Here is a 20,664-nt window from a genome sequence, read left to right as displayed (position 1 = left end):
ACTGACTTTGTGGCTGTGGTAACCGTTGTGCCTGTTGTTCACATGCGTATCTGCACTCTCATTGGCTGGAATGGTCCCACCTGATCTTGCCACATCCTGGCAGCCTTCCATTGTTAGAGCCACTTGAGTATCTGGTCACGAAGACTGCAGCTGTTTCTGATGAATAAACAATGCCATGCACTAGGGTGGTGACATTCAAATCAAATCCAGCCCTGAAACTAAATGTAGGTTTAAAATCATTATTACGTCATATCATAGGATGACACCGCATTCACACACATTTTCACAAAGTGGGTAGTTCGGGTTTGTCACTTCTAGCCGAAATATCATACTTGACTAAAACAACGACTTTTATAGACTTAAATTGTTGTGCAACACAATATGTAAACGGTGGCCATTGTCTTTCAGCTCGAAAAAGTGGATATCTACAGGTGTATGTATAATACAATTTTTAAAAAATCTTGAGAATTGTCATTTACATTTGGTTTATATATTTTGTTCTTTAAACAATACAAATTATTCACATCCCACATCTCTTTCAAGCAGTACAAAATACAAGAACTCTTAAATTTTATTAAAACATCACATTTATAAATAACTATTGTGATACTATTTTCACAGCATCTTGACGAACAGACTCGGAACTGCGTGAAATAATCATAGCTAGCTATGTACATTGTAAACAATATATAACTAATCTGAGACTCACACAAACTAGTCATGACATATATTCCATTTAACATCTATGGGGCTTACTGTAGATACTGTAGAGCTGCTTTGTGCAGATTTTCTCCATTTCTCAAAACAGTGTAAGCCCCATAGAAATATAATTCCTAGAAGGGGATTCGCCATCAAAGTCATCATTGGGTGTCATTGGAGACGTAGCCAGCAACAGACTAGCCTTCAGAGTACATAAATATAATTTCTAGAAGGGACATAGCCCTTCAGATCACAGCAATTAGACTGCCCAGTCAGGAATTCAATTACTATGCTTCAGAGTTCCTTCACTTAGTCATCCTTCTTGTGGGGTAGAGCCGAGCTGTTATCAGCGGTTTTATGAAGCAAAGCCGATCTGTTGTCGTTAGGCAATCCTTCATTATTGTTCCCAACCTTCCCATTGATCAGAGGAGTAGATGGCATTGTAGACTCTGCCCCCTCAGATGTGAGGTACTCGCTGATCAGCTTCTGATAGGTGGGATGGGTGGTCAGCACTCTGAACAGCTCCTCTGTAGAGATACAACAATGTAGCATTAGGGTTGTTGACAAGGATGTGGATCTCTCAACTTGTCTTTCTTTCAGTCCTCGCTACCTATCTCCTTGGCGCCTCAACTGTATTGGAGAAGGTCCACGGTCACTCCCGTCAGACCTTCTTCTCTAATGGGTTTTGAGGAGGCAAGGGGAGAGGATGCGGGGGAATCGAGGAAAGATGAATTGAGAAAGAGCCAGTAGTTAAGAGCGATCGTCCGACTGCCCCTCTTTGAAACAGCTTGTGTCACATGATCACAGACTTGGTTTCTGCTCAACAGCCACAAAAAGTTTAATTATAAACCACTAATAATCAAGGTAAGTTGGAACGGGCTGAAAGTAGCCGAGGGTTGAATTTAAAAACCCATGATTTATAATAGTTATGACTGAAAACACTTCATATAATGTATACCGGATGTGCTTAAGTACCATCTGTCCAGATGTAATCAAATAGCATATATATACAGTGGGGCAAAAAAGTATTTAGTCAGCCACCAATTGTGCAAGTTCTCCCACTTAAAAAGATGAGAGAGGCCTGTAATTTTCATCATAGGTACACTTCAACTATGACAGACAAAATGAGGGGGAAAAAAATCCAGAAAAATCACATTGTAGGATTTTTAATGAATATATTTGCAAATTATGGTGGAAAATAAGTATTTGGTCACCTACACACAAGCAAGATTTCTGGCTCTCACAGACCTATAACTTCTTCTTTAAGAGGCTCCTCTGTCCTCCACTCATTACCTGTATTAATGGCACCTGTTTGAACTTGTTATCAGTATAAAAGACACCTGTCCACAACCTCAAACAGTCACACTCCAAACTCCACTATGGCCAAGACCAAAGAGCTGTCAAAGGACACCAGAAACAAAATTGTAGACCTGCACCAGGCTGGGAAGACTGAATCTGCAATAGTTAAGCAGCTTGGTTTGAAGAAATCAACTGTGGGAGAAATTATTAGGATCCACGCAAGATCTCACCCCGTGGGGTCAAAATGATCACAAGAACGGTAAGCAAAAATCCCAGAAACACACGGGGGGACCTAGTGAATGACCTGCAGAGAGCTGGAACCAAAGTAACAAAGCCTACCATCAGTGACACTACGCCGCCAGGGACTCAAATCCTGCAGTGCCAGACGTGTCCCCCTGCTTAAGCCAGTACATGTCCAGGCCCGTCTGAAGTTTGCTAGATAGCATTTGGATGATCCAGAAGAAAATTGGGAGAATGTCATATGGTCAGATGAAACCAAAATATAACTTCTTGGTAAAAACTCAACTCGTCATGTTTGGAGGACAAAGAATGCTGAGTTGCATCCAAAGAACACCATACCTACTGTGAAGCATGGGGGTGGAAACATCATGCTTTGGGGCTGTTTTTCTGCCTAGGGACCAGGACGACTGATCCGTGTAAAGGAAAGAATGAATGGGCCCATGTATCGTGAGATTTTGAGTGAAAACCTCCTTCCATCAGCAAGGGCATTGAAGATGAAACGTTGCTGGGTCTTTCAGCATGACAATGATCCCAAACACACCGCCTAGGCAATGAAGGAGTGGCTTCATAAGAAGCATTTCAAGGTCATGGAGTAGCCTATCCAGTCTCCAGATCTCAACCCCATAGAAAATCTTTGGAGGGAGTTGAAAGTCTGTGTTGCCCAGCAACAGCCCCAAAACATCACTGCTGTAGAGGATATCTGAATGGAGGAATGGGTCAAAATAACAGCAACAGTATGTGAAAACCTTGAAGACTTACAGACAACGTTTGACCTCTGTCATTGCCAACAAAGGGTATATAACAAAGTATTGAGAAACTTTTGTTATTGACCAAATACTTATTTTCCACCATAATTTGCAAATAAATTCATAAAAAAATCCTACAATGTGATTTTCTGGATTTTTTCTCTCTCATTGTCTGTCATAGTTGAAGTGTACCTATGATAAATTCCAGGCCTCTCATCTTTTTAAGTGGGAGAACTCACACAATTGGTGGCTGACTAAATACTTTTGTCCCACTGTATAGTTATGTAATTACGGTGTAAAATAATGTGTAGAATATATATGTAACAAAAACATTTTTTGGTCCTCCGAAAGAGGGGTCGTGGTGGATGGGTCCCCCAAAAATTAAAGATATGTTAATTTGATTAATCAATTCATTTAAATGTAAATTATGTTAATATAGATTGGTGTCTTGCGTTCAGTGGGCACGCCTCTCCGGGACAGTTCTGAGTACAGCTCCTCTGTGTGGTATTGAGGACTCCCCACTACCGCCCCCATCAGGTCAGACACATCCACCGCTGTCAGACTGCCACTACCCTCTCTGTCATACAGCTGCAGACACACACAGAGCAGATATTTCTAACCCAACATAAACTATACAGTTTATTTAAGTATATAAAGTTAATATACAGTTTGTAAAATATTCCATTTAGAAAATACAGTACATACACACATTTACAGTGCATTCGAAAAGTTTTTAGACCCCTGTATTTAATCAATTTCAGAATAAGGCTGTAAAGTAACAAAATGCGGAAAAAGTGAAGGGGTCTGAATATTTTCCGAATGCACTGTACAAATACAGTACATACAAACACATGTAAAATATACGGTATATGTACAGTTTATAGGTTAAAGCGCCCTCTTAATACTGTATATACAGCCTGGGTTTGTTCCTCTGTTCTTAACCTGGGTGCCAGTCTGTTTCTGCTCTCTTGCCAACTCCTGCTCGCTTGCCAAACATGCTGGAGTTGACAAGCGCACAAACAGATCTGGGACCCAGGCTACGTACACACACTTTACAGGTTGAAATGCATAACTTCCTACCAGGTTTAACATCTACTCTAAACATTAACACAGGGGTTATGAATCCATTCTACACGTACACACAAACACCGGGAGAGGTACTTACAGTGAAGGCGATGTGAAGGAGAGACTTGAAGTCCATAAAGCTGGAGACAGCCGCCACACTTAGATAGATCTGTCTGAGATCCACCTTGTCATCCTGCAATGCACAGACCACGTTTACATGCACACCAATAATATATATATTACTTGGGATATTCAAGTACTCTGTTTTTGAGTTGACGCATATAAAACATCAAATCCTGTTCACAATAACCCCAAAAAGCTTGTATCCCGGTTATGTGAAAACAGGATAAGATGCCTGGAATATGCTGATCTTAGACGGAATAGTGTGGCATGCTCTCCGTAGTCAATGAGTAAGACCATTAAACAAGTCAACGTTCACAAGGCCGCAGGGTCAGACGGATTACCAGGACGTGTACTCCGAGCATGCGCTGACGAACTGGCAAGTGTCTTCACTGACATTTTCAACCTGTCCCTGACTGAGTCTGTAACACCAACATGTTTCAAACTGACCACCATAGTCCCTGTGCCCAAGAACATGAAGGTAACCTGCCTAAATAACTAACGACCCGTAGAACTCACATCTGTAGCTATGAAGTGCTTTAAAAGGCTGGTGTGGCTCACAACACCACTATCCCAGAAACCCTAGACCACTCCAATTTGCATACTGCCCCAACAGATCCACAGATGATGCAATCTCTATTGCACTCCACATTGCCCTTTCCCACCTGGACAAAAGGAACACCTATGTGAGAATGCTATTCATTGACTACAGCTCAGCATTCAAAACCACTTCCTGTACTCTCTGTTCAAGCCTGACTGCACGGCCAGAACACCATCATCAAGTTTGCCGATGACACAACAGTGATCACCGACAACATGCAGTGCCAGGACAACAACCTCTCCCTCAATGTGAGCAAGACAAAGAAGAAGATTGTGGACTACAGGAAAAGGTTGACGGGGCTATAGTGGAGCGGGTCGAGAGTTTGAAGTTCCTTGGTGTCCACATCACCAACGAACTATCATAGTCAAAACATACCAAGACAGTCGTGAAGAGGGCACGACAAAACCTTTTCCCCCTCAGGAGACTGAAAAGATTTGGCATAGGTCCCCAGATCCTCAAAAGGTTCTGTAGCTGCACCATTGAGAGCATCCTGACCGATTGCATCACCACCTGGTACAGCAACTGCTCGGCATCTGACCGTAGCACGACAGAGGGTAGTGCGAACGGCCCAATACATCAATTGGGCCAAGCTTCCTGCCATCCAGGACCTATATAATAGGCGGTGTCAGAGGAAAGCCCATAAAATTGTCAGAGACTCCAGTCACCCAAGTTATAGACTGTTTTCTCTGCTACCCGCACAGCAAGCAGTACCGGAGCGCCAAGTCTAGGACCAAAAGGCTCCTCAACAGCTTCTACCCCGAAGCCATAAGACTGCAGAACAATTCATAAAACCGCCACCGGACAATATACATACAACCCCCCTTCCTTTTGTACACTGTTGCTACTCGCTGTTCATTATCTATGCAAAGTCACAACACCCCCACCTACATGTCCAGATTACCTCAACTAACCTGTACCCCCGCACATTGACTCGGTACCGGTGCCCCCTGTACAATAGCCTTGTTATTGTGTTACTTTTTTACTTTAGTCTACTTAGTAAATATGTTCTTCTTCTTGAACTGCACTGTTGGTTCAGGGGTTGTAAGTAAGCATTTTACGGTAAAGTCTACACTTGTTGTATTTGGCACATGTGACAAATAAAGTTTGATTTGATACTTTCCTAATGCACTGTACTATTACATTTAACTAATATGAAAGTCAATTAGGAATATTCTGGATATTCACAGATTCCATGGACACTCGTGAACAGGATATCAAAAAGGTATGTAAACAGCTTATCCCGAATTAGACCTTAAGCGGAATATGAGTTACTAGCCGGAATACTGTGCGCATGCAAACGTACACACAACAAACAAAGTATACACAACACCAAGAAATATTCTAAATGTACTGCACACACACTTGACGCTGGTGGACAATTTTACCTCAGGAGGACTTTACCTTTGAGTAGAGACCACAGATCTTAGCAGCAGTCTGTCTGTCAGTCAGTCCCATAAGAGGGACCAGCTCATCCACAACAGCCCTCCAACCCTGTTCGGACTGACACCGGTCAATCATCTGAGTTAGTGCCGCCTCAACCTCGGACTCTCTGAGACTGAGGATGGAAGGAGAAACAAATTGAAGGGGAGAGAAATGAGAACGGGAGGTTTCTAGATGACAATTTAAGAAGTACTGCACACAAGAAGGCGAGTTAGGATCAAACACAAAGCCATAGATAAAATAGCCTACATATACAGTGCAATCTGAAAAAGTATTCAGACAACTGGACTTTTTCCACATTTTGTCACGTGACAGTCTTACTGTAAAATTTATTAAATTGTTGTTTTCACATCAAATCTACAGTTGAAGTCGGATGTTTACGTACACCTTAGCCAAATACATTTAAAATCAGTTCCACAATTCCTGACATTTAATCCTAGTAAAACTGTCTTAGGTCAGTTGGGATCAACACTTTATTTTAAGAATGTGAAATGTCAGAAACATAGTAGAGAGAATTATTTATTTGAGCTTTATTTATTTTCTCAAATTCCCAGTGGGTCAGAAGTTTACATACTCTCAATTACTATTTGGTAGCATTGCCTTTAAATGATTTAACTTGGGTCAAACATCTCGGGATGCCTTCCACAATAAGTTGGGTGAATTTTGGCCCATTCCTTCTGACAGAGCTGGTGTAACTGAGTCAGGTTTGTAGGCCTCCTTGCTCCCACACACTTTTTCAGTTCTGCGCACAAATTTTCTAAAGGATTGAGGTCAGGGCTTTGTAATGGCCACTCCAATACCTTGACTTTGTTCTCCGTGATATATTTTGCCACGACTTTGGAAGTATGCTTGGGGTCATTGTCCATTTGGAAGACCCATTTGCGACCAAGCTTTAACTTCATGAGGTAGGAAAATGTATATGGATATATTGAAATAACAACTCAAGACATCAATCAAGATGCCATCTATTTTGTGAAGTGCACCAGTCCCTCCTGCAGCAAAGCACCCCCACAACATGCTGCCACCCCCGTGCTTCACGGTTGGGATGGTGTTCTTCGGCTTGCAAGCCCCCCCCGTTTTCCTCCCCCGTTTTCCTCCAAACATAACCATGGTTATAACCGTTATAACCATAACCATTATGGCCGAACAGTTCTATTTCGGTTTCATCAGACCAGAGGACATTTCTCCAAAAAGTACGATCTTCGCCCCCATGTGCCGTCGCAAACCGTAGTCTGGCTTAAAAAAAAAAAATTCAATGGTGTTTTGGAGCAGTGGCTTCTTCCTTGCTGAGCGGCCTTTCAGGTTATGTCGATATAGGACTCGTTTTACTGTGGATAGATACTTTCGTACAGGTTTCTTCCAGCATCTCCATAAGGTCCTTTGCTGTTGTTCTGGGATTGATTTGCACTTTTCGCACCAAAGTACGTTCATCTCTAGGAGACAGAACACGTCTCCTTTGAGCGGTATGACGGATGCGTGGTCCCACGATGCTTAGACTTGCATACTATTGTTTGTACAGATGAACGTGTTACCTTCAGGCATTTGGAAATTGCTCTCAAGGATGAACCAGACTTGTGGAGGTCAACAAAAGTTTTTCCTGAGGTCGTAGCTGATTTCTTATGATTTCCCCATTATGTCAAGCAAAGAGGCACCGAGTTTGAAGGTAGGCCTTGAAATACATCCACAGGTACACCTCCAATTGACTCAAATGATTAGCCTATCAGAAGCTTCTAAAGCCGTGACATCATTTTCTGGAATTTTCCAAGCTGTTTAAAGGCACAGTCAACTTGTGTAACTAATGTAAACTTCTGACCCACTGGAATTGTGATACAGTGAGTTATAAGTTAAATAATCTGTCTGTAAACAATTGTTGGAAAAATTACTTGTGTCATGCACAAAGTAGATGTCCTAACAAGAAATTTGTGGAGTGGTTGAAAAATGAGGTAATGACTCCAACCCAAGCGTATGTAAACTTCAGACTTCAACTGTACACACAGCACCTCATAATGACAAAGTTAAAACAGGTTTTTAGAAATGTTTGCAAATCTCATAAAAAAAAAAATTGAAATATCAAATTTACGTAAGTATTCAGACTCTTCACTATTTTGTTGAAGCACCTTTGGCAGCGATTACAGCCTCAAGTCTTCTTGGGTATGACGCTACAAGCTTGGCACACCTCTGGAGAGTTTCTCCCATTCTTCTCTGCAGATCTTCTCAAGCTCTGTCAGGTTGGATGGGGAGAGTTGCTGCACAGCTATTTTTCAGGTCTCTCCAGAGATGTTCAATCAGGTTCAAGTCCGGGCTCTGGCTGGGCCACTCAAGGACATTTAGAGACTTGTCCCGAAGCCACTCCTGCGATGTCTTGGCGGTGTGCTTAGAATCGTTGTCCTGGTGGAAGGTGAACCATCTCTGAACTTTGCTCTGTTCATCTTTCCCTCGATCCTGACTAGTCTCCCAGTCCCTGCCACTGAGAAAAATTCCCACAGCTGATGCTGGCACCACCATGCTTCACCGTAGAAATGGTGCCAGGTTTCCTCTAGACGTAATGCTTGGCATTCAGGCCACATATTTTAATCTTGGTTTCATCAGACCAGAGAATCTTGTTTCTCATGGTCCTAAGTGCCTTTTGGCAAACTCCTGGCAGGCTGTCATGTGCATTTTACTGAGGAGTGGCTTCTGTCTGGCCACTCTGGCCTGATTGGTGGAGTCCTGCAGAGATCGTTGTACTTCTGGATGGTTCTCCCATCTCCACAGACGAACTCTGGAGCTGTGTCAGAGTGACCATCTTTGTCATCTCCCTGACCAAGGCCCTTCTCCCCCGATTGCTCAGTTTGGCCGGGCAGCCAGCTCTAGGAAGAGTTTTGGTGGCTCCAAACTTCTTCCATTTAAGAATGATGGAGGCCACTGTTCTTGGGCACCTTCAATGCTGCACAAATGTTTTGGTACCCTTCCCCAGATCTGTGCCTCGACACAATCCTGTCTCGGAGCTCTACGGACAATTTCATTGACCTCATGGCTTGGTTTTTGCTCTGACATGCACTGTCAATGGTGGGACCTTTTATAGACAGGTGTGTGCCTTTCCAAATCATGTCCAATGAATTGAATTTACCACAGGTGCACTCCAAGCAGGCTGTTGTAGAAACATCTCAGGATGCACCTGAGCTCAATTTCAAGTCTCATAGCAAAGGGTCTGAATAGTTATGTAAATAAGGTATCCGTTAAAAAATAACTGTAATACATTTGCAAAAAATTAAAAACCTGTATTCACTTTGTCATTATGGGGTATTGTGTTTTGATTGATGAGGGAAAAAAATATTTAATACAACTTTATTCTAAAATGTGAAGTAACAAAAATGTGGAAAATACTTTCCGAATGCCCTGTATACAGGCAACTCGCAAAATAATGGAAACACCTGAGTCAATGAGGGGGTACACTGTATTTTGAAAGCAAGTGCTTCTACACAGGTGTGGTTCCTGAGTTAATTAAGCAATTAACATGCCATCATACTTAGGGACATGTATAAAAATGCTGGGCAGGCCATTATTTTGGCTACCATGGCTATGCCCCCATCCACAGAGCACAAGAAGTCACTGATAGGTTTGATGAGCATGAAAACGATGCAGTCTCAGTCACCAGATGTCAACCCAATTAAACACGTATGAGAGATTCTGGAGTGGTGCCTGAGACAGGGTTTTCCACCATCATTAACAAAACACCAAATTATGAAATTTCTCATGGAAGAATGGTGTCGCAACCCTCTGATAGAGTTCCAGAGAATTGTAGAATCTATGTGAAGTTTAATTGAAGCTGTGCTGACTCACGGTGGCCTAACGCCCTTTACGTTGGCAGATACTTGTATGTATATATTGTCATGGATTCAGTTCCTAGATTCTAAAGTAGCCATTTCTATAGGAACTTTGCAGGCACGTTTCCAAAGTGAATTTGCATTAATGACTTGAGTCGATATACATGTATTACTCCCAATGTACGTACGGGTTGTCACAGTGAAATAAATATTTTTGTAAATATAAAAATGTGATAGGGCATTTGTAAACTGTTTTTCCTGTAGCATCTTCCAAGGCCCGTCACACCTGTTCCAACTCAACACTAACAGCATCTCCCCATAATCCCTTTGTTCTACTCCTACAGGTAAGCCACACACATACGTTTTCATACATTCTATACACAGTAACAAACAAGTTCTACACATGTTCTTCTCTAATACAAAATGGTTATTGTTATATGACTCTGCATACGCACACGCAATTGATGACTCCACACAGACACACAAACCACAGGTGACTGGTGGCATTTTAAATTGGGGAGGGCTGGCTCATAGTAATGGCTGGAACCGTGTACTTAACGGCATAAAAACTAATCAAACATAGATTGATACCAATTAATTTACTCCATTCCAGATATTATTATGAGCCGTCACCCCATCACCAGCCTCCTGTGACACACACGTCTCTTACCCATCTTTGTGCAGCAGTGAGAGGGTTTCTCTGGCTGGGGGTTCTAGGGGGAGGGAGAGCCCCCCTAGCATTCTGGTAGGAACACGCCCCTCCATCACATGGTCTGTAGCTGGGATGCCCAGAGTCCTGAAACACATAGGAGATTATACTGTTAGACCACACATACATCTCTCATTCACATAAGCAGTGCCTACTACCTGCATATTGTTTACTAATCGTACTACATCAAAACAACCGCAGTAAGCAACAAATATCAGCATACTAGGCTGATCCTACTGAGAATGCATCATCTAATGCGCAATTCTACTAGATGAAAAGCGTAAATGAGCATAACATCCTGGCATTTAAACCATACTCATTATTTTCTTCTCAAAAAGCCTACCATTTAAAAATGCAAATACAGGTATTCGTACACAGTCATTAGCTGGGATACACAGAGCCCTGACAAGCTCAAAGAGGTAAACTCAGTACTGTTAGAATAACACGCATACCGCAACAACAAAACACACACCTCAAGAAGACTGAGCCCAAAGATGAGATAGACATACATTACAGGCAGAAATTCTGTGTAAACTTACTTGGCCATGAGTTTCTGGACATTGTCTGCATACAGGTTAGGGTCATCCTTCTCTTCCTGAGAGGGGGTGTATACTGGCAGAAACTGTAACCAAATCAGAGTCCAGGACATTAATACAGGTACTGTAGCCAATAAGAGAACATTACATTTATAGTTTATAGTGACAGGTAATACAGGCAATCAGAACAGGATATTAATACTGACAGGTAATATCGCTAATAAGAGAACAGGACATTTACACCGACAGCCAATCTGAAAACAGAACACGATCATACCTCAACAGTAACGTTAGTGTAGAGCTGAGAGCAGGTGTGCCACAGTGTCTCAATCCTGGAGGGAACAACACCCATCAGTGAAATAACATTTAGAAAAAGCTTATTTCTAATATTATAGATAATGAAGTTGAATGATTATCATATTCCAAAGAAAAATTAATTTAGATGATGCCTTACCAGGTTGTGCCCTTGTGGGTCCAGCGCACAGTATCCTAGAAAAATAAGCCAGTTTTCTTTTAAACTCACACGTGCAGACAGTACGTCACCTGATTATGTTCAGAACATTGCATAGCCTACAGGTCACTCAGTTCAAAACACACCCTGTACAGACAGGCTGTTGCACCATTGGAGTTCCAACATGCAAAGATTAACAAGAGTGCCCTCCACTTATACTGGCACCCTCGGTAAATATGAGCAAAACATCGTTGCTATTTATCCTCTTGGTCTTTCATTACAAATATTCACAAAAATCAAACCTTTAATTGAAGTAAAATCATAGAATTATTTAAAAAAAAAAGTGAAATAAATGACAAATATTTTTCTCTGAAACGTGTGACAACTATTGGCACCCCTAAAAATTCTTATGAGTAGAATCTAACTTAAGTATATACCCATTCATATTTTACATTTAAGTTCACCTGAGTGATTAGGAACACTTAAGTGAAAAGCCATGACTTTCCTGTTTCACTGGGGTATAAATATGAGGTGAAACACAGGCCAGGTTCCCATAGTCATCCATTACTATGGAAAAGACCCGAGAATACAGTAATGATGTGTGACAAAGGGTTGTTGAGCTGCACAAACCAGGAAATGGCTACAAGAAAAAAGCTCAACGGTTGAAAATGCCCATTTCTACCATCAGGGCAATGTCCTCTTTCAGGCCGATTGTTAACGTGCGTGAGGAGGATGGTTCGAGTGGCCCAAAAAAATCTCCAAGGATCACAACTGGAGAATTGCAGACGTTAGTTGGGTCTTGGGTCAGAAAATCTCCAAAACTACGTTCACAAGTTGTTTGGGAGAGTTGTCATAAAGAAAAAGCCTTTGCTGTCAAACAACAAACTCAAGCACCTACATTTTGCCAAACGTTACTGGAACTTTCATTGGGACTGGGTTCTATGGTCAGATGTCAAAATAGAGCATTTTGGAAACAAACACCAGAGGTGGGTTTGGCGTAGACAGAAAGATGGCCACGCCAAAAAGTACCACATCCCCACTGTGAAGTATGGTGGTGGATCTTTGATGTTGTGGGGCTGTTTTTCTTCCAAAGGCCCTGGACAACTTGTTAGGATACATGGTATCATGGACTCCATCAAGTATCAGCAGATATTAAATCAAAACATGACTGCCTCTGCTAGGAAGCTTAAACTGGGCCGGGGTTGGATCTTCCAGCAGGGCAGTGATCCAACGCACACCTCAAAATCAACACAAAAATGCTTCAATGACCACAGAATCAAAGGCTTTGCCATGGCTATCCCAGTCCCCTGACCTAAACGCCATGGAAAACCTGTGGGATGAGCTGAAGAGGAGAGTCCACAAGCGTGGATCTTGGAGAATCTGAAGGATCTGGAGAGATTCGATATGGAGGAATTGTCTCAGATCCTTTGCCATGTGTTCCCCAAACTCATTACACATTATAGGGGAAGAGCTGGTATCTTGGCAAAGGGAGGTTGCACAAATAATGAAGGGGTGCCAATAATTGTGGCACACATATATTTGAGAACCAACATATATTTGTTTTATGATAAGAATAGATTTCTTCTTTCAATTATTTTTACTTGAATTAAAGGTTTGATTTTTGTGAATATAAAGATGTTTTTCTTCTTCCCCGCAGCCAGTTTAGCTCATATTTACCAAGGGTGCCAACATTAGTGGAGGGAACCGCATCTATGATTAGAAAGCAAACATGGTATTTTCCCACGACCAGAACACTGTAGTCCTTAATAGGAAGGGTGTTCTCAGGCCCAATTCCAATCCATTGGCAAGTCAACTACTCTGTCTGGAGCTGGTCTAGTGGTAGTGCAGTCATCCCAGACCATATATGCTCCCAGAGGCAGTGGTTCATTCCACCACTCACTTTCTATTTCCCCTCTCTACTCACCAGTTTGTTGGGGTAGTGCAGCAGGACTGGTTGGACTGGGACTCCAGCCAGGAAGGCACCTTGAAGGGAGAGAGAGAACAGTAAACCAGTCAGCTCACACCTTTCTTTCTCCCCTCCCCTCCCTACGTAACACAACATGCCATCCATTTCTTTAGGTTCTGCATTAGTGAGTTTGTTGATTTAAGCCAAGATATTCTTTGTGTGCTCACCAATACCAGGTTCATATGCTATTAGAAATTATATGAACTATTGGAATAGAAGCAAAAGTGCAAACACCGCCAATCTGGCACCCTAGGCAGGCTAAAGCAAAGGCTAAAAGCATTTGAAAGATTTCAAATAGTACTTGAACCAAGGTCTGGTTCTCACCACGTTTAAACTTGATGAGAATGGTGCCGTTCGTAGTGGTGCCTTCTGGGAACATCAGCATCTGAGAGAGGGAGAGAAAGACCGTGATTGATGAATAGAGACAATGACAGAGATGGGGAGTGAGAAAGCAAGGGAGTTCGTAAAGCCAGTCCATCAGTAAGGTTCATTAGGAGGAGAAAGAGGGAGAGAGAGAGAGAAAAAGATGGAGGCAGGGATAGAGATTGAGACAGTGATTGATATATACTGAGAGAAAGAAGGCGTTAAACCAGTTCTATAACAGTCGTCCATTCATCAGTAATGTTAATTGTTCTATTGTTACATCATTCTAACGTGCCAGTTAACTCAGTGTCGTCACGCTACATGGCACAAGACTGATGCAGTGAGGTTACATGTGTGTAACTGGTTGGATGTGAGCCCACGTCGCCTATGTGATAACCCAATGTCTCAACCAATGGAAATCCTTGAACAATTGGGTTTACATGTCTCGGACAAGGCTACTCCGTTACACCTGTTACCTCCATTGGCCAAATAGGACCTTTGAACACTGCTTACCTGTGGCCAGTAGCCGTTGGAGGTGAGCCTCTCTATGATCTGCGCAATAGCTTGTTTCCTGGACTCTGGATTCTTCCTATTTACCATCACTGACTGGTTAAACTCCAGGAGGGCTAAAGGGAGAAAAAAGGAACCATACACAAGACTGTTATAATGTGACATAACCATAACAACGTGATCATTATATTAGTTAGGACACAAAAGCCACTGAAGGCCTATGCTACTGAAGAGATAGGAAAGGGAATACGAAGGGAAAAAGGTGAGAAAGAAAGCGGAAAGGTCGGGAAAAGATAGCAGGAGTACAAAAACAAGAGAAGCCATAAGGCAATAGTTTGTTTTAGGAGTTTGTCAACATTTCTCAATACTCCCTGTTCCCCAATCCCTCCCCCATCTCTCCTTCCTTTCCTTTCCTAACCTCCACCCCCCCCCCCCCCCCCCCCCCCCCCCTCACATTCTCCATCTCACCCCAACATAGTAGAATGAAGTTGCCCCCAGTGCGGTATTTTATCCCCAGTGATTAAGATTACCATTTGAGGACAGTGTCTTTTAAGGGCAGTTTGATCCAGAGTCACTCCAAGTATCCCGGGTTCTCCAATCTGGACACCACCTTAGCCAACTGTGTGTGTGTGTGTGTGTGTGTGTGTGTGTGTGTGTGCACACGCATGTGTCCCACTCCCAGTTACCCCCACACTCACCCCCTATAACAGGGATTTTTTGGTTTTCCGATCGGGACACCACTGTAGCTAACTGGGTTTCCGGCAGCACCAACATGTCCAGGAAGCTACTGTGAGGCGCCACTGCCAGCACAGGAGCCTCCTTACGCCCTGCCCTACGACCTTTAACCCGGACCCAGAAACCCAGGAAGAAAAATGCTGCCCGGCTCAGGAACCGGATGATGGAATGTAGCAGCCACCAACGCCACCCCGCCACTACTGGCCGGGAGCGTTCCTCCTCTGACAAGCCGGCCAAACGCAGCCGGGCAATAGGCCACATCATCAGGAAGCAGAGGGCGACCAGGAAGATTCGTATGGGGAAGAGGATGGTGCCCAACACAATGCCCTGTGGATTGGAGGGACATGTTAATATATGGAGAATAGTAAGTTAAATAGGGTAGGTAACCTTCAATGTATAATATTCATTACACACACAGATGTACACATTCTGGCACAGGCTACAATGTATCATATTGTATCACAGTTCCTAGACAAGCTGCTACATGCTACAATGAATCCAGAATATAGATGCGTGCACGGTTGATAATCAACAATAGGTACATGCATGTAGACACACAAACCATTCAAATGTGTCCTCTTTTCAACTCAAACTCTTACCACATTTTCTCAAGCATAAGACAACTCACCCGTATTCTCTGTGCCCTGGTCAGTTTCAGTTTGTGTATAAATGGGTGAGGGTAATCGGATGTTGCTTGGCGACTGTCCCGCCTCTCCATGGCGACTAGGCAAGCCTTGACAGACTTAATATCTGTAAAAAGTAGGTCAGACCCAACCAGATTTCAAACTAACCCTTTGAGGTTTGATGTGCGAGGTATTCACTGAATGGCGATGAATATCCCGGTGCGTCGACAGTTTAATTCCGCCGCAACTATTTGGCGTTGCGTAAAAAGTTGTGATATAAAAGTTATAAAAGTGGCTCTCAAAATGTAACGTTATCAAGATGCAGAGAGCCAAAACCAGTCCGAGGGATAAGGGGGAGTGCGACAGTTGGTTGGATAAAAAGAAACAAAGAAACAAGTTCAAAAGTGAAAACGATCCAAGTGAAATCGAAGATGTGAATCCGAATTTTAAAATTCCAATACGTTGATTTATTGTACTCTAATACAAGGAATTTAATACGAAATGTGCGCTCGTGTCAATGCATATGGCGTAAAAAATAAGAACAACAACTCGCATTGGTGATCTTCTTCGGTGGGGTTTTAGGGCGGACTATATCCTGAAAAGTTATATTACCGCCCACTTTTTCTTCTCCTTCCTCCTGAAAATAAAATATTCCATTGTGGGAAAGGAGGGGGGGGGGGGAGAAAATAATATATAAATAACTCGAAACCCGTCCCACTCCTTCAATCACAATCCAATCATGTAAAGTGGTGGGCCGTAGCAAGCTATCTGCTTTCGTTTTCGAGATGATAGATCTGTCGAGGGAGGAGCTATTTATTCTGAAAACATTTCCGTTTGTTGGCAATGTCAAATCTCGGAAATGTTTTCCAAATACTTACTTTCATATTCGCTAGATAGACAGGCAAACGCCACCGAGTACTAAACTGTACACCAATCAAAACGGGTGTACCATGGTACTATCTCTGCCAATCACGTTATACGTCTCTAATGTAGTAGACAATTGGTGACATCTTCAGAGCAAACTAACGTAGCAGGCGCCTGATAATATATACATTTTTTTAATATATTGGGGGAGTTTTTATTCTGCACTGTTCAGATTTGTTGAACAGTGCAGAAAACCTCCCCCGACCGTTTTTTGAAATTGTCGTCAAGCGCCTGCTATGTTATGTTAGTCTCAAGATGTCACCAGCTGTCCACTACCTTTAGATACGGATAAATTGATTGGCAGAGATAGTACCATGGTACACGAGTTGTCTGTAACCTGGTTTCTGAGAATTTCGTATTATTCTGTAGTTAATCCTAAACAATACATTTGGTATGACATGTTACGTTTGTATGGTATTTATTAATTTGTGGATGTCCATCACCCATTTCGTAAAATATGGTACACATTACAATTCGCATTATATGTTGTGAATCTGCACAATATACATTATGTTACCAATTGGAAAATGTATGATATATTGCAAGGTGGATCAGCGCTCAAAATATTTTTTCCCAGTCTGAGCTCGTTTTTTTCCGAGTTCCCCGTTGTCTTTTAACGCACTGTAGTCGGAAATGTGAGATTTCCCAGTTGTTTTGAACTCGGCATTTGCAACAACGTGATTCAGAATGACATGGTGAACGCGATTGGTCGACAGTCTGCTGTGTGGGGCGTTATACAGTACGTTTCTCCATTCGTGGCCCAAATGAGCCCCACATAATACCCATACAAACTAGAAGTAAAACACGGAAATGGTTCAAAACTTTTTTCAGCATTTAGTTTATTCATTGTGGATTTTAGAAACACTTCAAATAAGTGTTTCGTGTAGGCTTACCCTGGCGTGACGTTTTGATAACAGTGCAAATCTCTCTCGGACAAGGTGACTTTTATTGCTATATTTGGCGCTCAAATTCAAAAATACTAATTGGCATCAAAGCAAACATCTTTAAGCAAACATCATGCAAGATGCACATCCTTGCAAGCTTCTGTACATCATCTCTAGCTGACACCTTTGCTGTCAGCACGCTAGCTACTAGCTACCTTGATCCAAAAAGAAAATATATTTTAATTTACTGTTCCATATTTTATTTAACTAATATTTGTTGACTTATTTATACATTGTCTTGTGTCTTGCACATGATTCTATACTAGTAGCAGTAGCTTTTTGCAAAGAAGCTACAGTGCATTTGGAAAGTATTCAGACACCTTCCCCTTTTCCACATTTTGTTACATTACAGCCATATTATACAATGTATTAAATTCAACATTTTCTTCATAAATGGGGTGGCAGGTAGCCTAGTGGTTAGAGCGTTAGGCCAGTAAATGAAAGGTTGCTAGATTGAATCCCTGAGCTGACAAGGTAAAAATCTGTCGTTCTGCCCCTGAACAAGGCATTTATCCAACTGTTCGTAGGCCGTCATTGTAAATATGAATTTAGTCTTAACTGACTTGCCTAGCTAAAAAATAAATCTAAAAAAATAAATCTACACACAATACCCCATAATGACAAAGTGAAAACAAGTTTTTTGAAATTGTAGAAAATTTAAGAAAAATAAGAAATAGAAATACCTTATTTACATAACTATTCAGAACCTTTGATATGAGGCCTGAAATTGAGCTCAGGTTCATCCTGTTTCCATTGGCCATCCTTGAGTTTCTACAACTTGATTGGAGTCCACCTGTGGTAAATTCAATTGATTGAACATGATATGAAAAGGCGCACACCTGTCTATATAAAGTCCCACAGTTGACAGTGCATGTCAGAGTAAAAACCAAGCCATGAGGTCGAAGGAATTGTCCTAGAGCTCCGAGACAGGATTGTGTCGAGGCACAGATGTACCAAAATAATTCTACAGCATTGAACACAGTGGCCTCCACCATTCTTAAATGGCCACCCGGCCAAACTAAGCAATCGGGGGAGAAGGGCCTTGGTCAGGGAGGTGACCAAGAACCTGATAGTCACTTTGACAGAGCTCCAGAGTTCCTCTGTGGAGATGGGAGAACCTTCCAGAAGGACAACAATCTCTGGCACACCACCAATCAGGCCTTTATGGTAGAGTGGCCAGACAGAAGCAACTTCTCATTAAAAGGCACATGACAGCCCGCTTGGAGTTTGCCAAAAGGTATCTAAAGGACTCAGATCATGAGAAACAAGATTCTCTGGTCTGATGAAACCAAGATTGAACTCTTTGGCCTGAATGCCAAGCGTCATGTCTGGAGGAAATCTGGCACCATACCAAAAGTGAAGCATGGTGGTGGTAACATGTTGTGGGGATGTTTTTTAGCGGCAGGGACTGGGAGACTAGTCAGGATCGAGGGAAAGATGGACGGAGCAAAGTACAGAGAGATCCTTAATGAAAACCTGCTCCAGAGCGCTCAGGACCTCAGACTGGGGTGAAGGTTCATCTTCCAACAGGACAACGACCTTAAGCACACAGCCAAGACAACGCAGAAGTAGCTTCGGGACAAGTCTCTGAATGTCCTTGTGGCACAGCCTGTGCCTGGACTAGAACCCTATTGAACATCTCTGGAGACAGGAAAATAGCTGTGCAGCGATGCTCCCCATCCAACCTGACAGAGCTTGAGAGAATCTGCAGAGAAGAATGGGAGAAACTCCCCAAATACCGGTGTACCAAGCTTATAGCATCATACCCAAGAAGACTTGTGGCTGTAATCACTGCCAAAGGTTCTTCAACAAAGTAAGGGGTCAGAATACTTATGTAAATGTGATATTTTATTTCTAAAAACCTAATGTAATGTAATTATGGGGTATTGTGTGTAGATTGATGAGGAAAATAAAGAATTGAATACATTTTAGACTAAGGCTGTAAACTAACAAAATGTGAAAAATGTCAAGGATCTGAATACTTCCCGAATGCACTGCAGCTATCTACCTACCTAGATATTAGCAACATACCTTTTATTTTACCAAATGCTCTTCTGCTTCAGCTGGTGGAGATTTTTTCTTATTTCTGACAGTTATGAACAAGGTGAAATCTATTTCAATTGATGGTGTCAGAATGCCCTGCTTTATTAAAGCTATTCAGAACTAACTTATGTTGCAGACTCAAAAGCCTGATTAACTCATTGCAGAATGTATCCATAAGGATGAATGAATAAGCATATTTGACAATACACCTAATCACCCATCAATCACATTTGTTTTAAAGAAATCAAAATAGTAAACAATGCATACATATGCCTTTTATACACAACATAAAATATAAACATCTGAATTTAAGTAAACATTAAATTATTTATTCATCAATGCCACAAACCTTGGACATTGAAGTGCACCATATGAACTATTGTTACTATGCAAGAGCGCACAGATTCTTCTGCTTTTCCCTTTTAGGAATTAGACCAGTAAAAATAACACAATGTAAAACAGCATATTGTGCTTTTGGGGGTGAGTTACAAATGGACATTGGATGCTTAAGGTAGGTTTTATATAAAATACTAGGTCAACTCCAGCAGAATGAGAAACACTTAGACTCCAAACAAGGAAGCCATGCCTAAACGCAGCTACTGTATATCAACACCCTTCTTGTAAATTTAACAGGTCCATGTTGCTGATGTCAATTGTAAGCAGTACATTTACCACTGCATTCAGTCTGAACCCCAGAATAAGCAGGACAGCATTACACAGGTGACAAAAATGTATTAAAAACAGTACATCAAAACTTTTAAACAAACAAAGCGAAGGAAGCAGCATTGGGAAAATGGGTGAAGCTAGGGTAGGTTTACAGAGATAAGATGGAGAGTTCTAAAGT

The 20,664-nt window shown here is 42.0% G+C and overlaps 1 protein-coding gene across 1 annotated transcript; it reads right to left on the bottom strand.

The window, feature by feature from the left end:
• Positions 1 to 468: 468 nt before the first annotated feature.
• LOC109896889 (lysophospholipid acyltransferase LPCAT4) lies at positions 469 to 16,686 on the bottom strand. The gene is made up of 13 exons (XM_020491320.2): positions 15,915 to 16,686; positions 15,250 to 15,613; positions 14,555 to 14,667; positions 14,003 to 14,063; positions 13,637 to 13,695; positions 11,716 to 11,750; positions 11,539 to 11,593; positions 11,265 to 11,347; positions 10,687 to 10,812; positions 6,172 to 6,325; positions 4,150 to 4,242; positions 3,437 to 3,572; positions 469 to 1,226 (listed from the first exon to the last, which is right to left on the bottom strand). Exons 1-13 carry the CDS (start codon positions 16,002 to 16,004, stop codon positions 1,009 to 1,011), a joined length of 1,587 nt encoding a protein of 528 aa, XP_020346909.1. The 5' UTR covers positions 16,005 to 16,686; the 3' UTR covers positions 469 to 1,008.
• Positions 16,687 to 20,664: the final 3,978 nt, after the last annotated feature.

This window comes from Oncorhynchus kisutch, linkage group LG9 (genome assembly GCF_002021735.2).
Source record: "Oncorhynchus kisutch isolate 150728-3 linkage group LG9, Okis_V2, whole genome shotgun sequence".
Classification (NCBI taxonomy): Eukaryota; Metazoa; Chordata; class Actinopteri; order Salmoniformes; family Salmonidae; genus Oncorhynchus; species Oncorhynchus kisutch.
The sequence above is the reverse complement of the archived record's forward strand: the minus strand, read 5'-3'. Positions and strand labels throughout refer to the sequence as shown.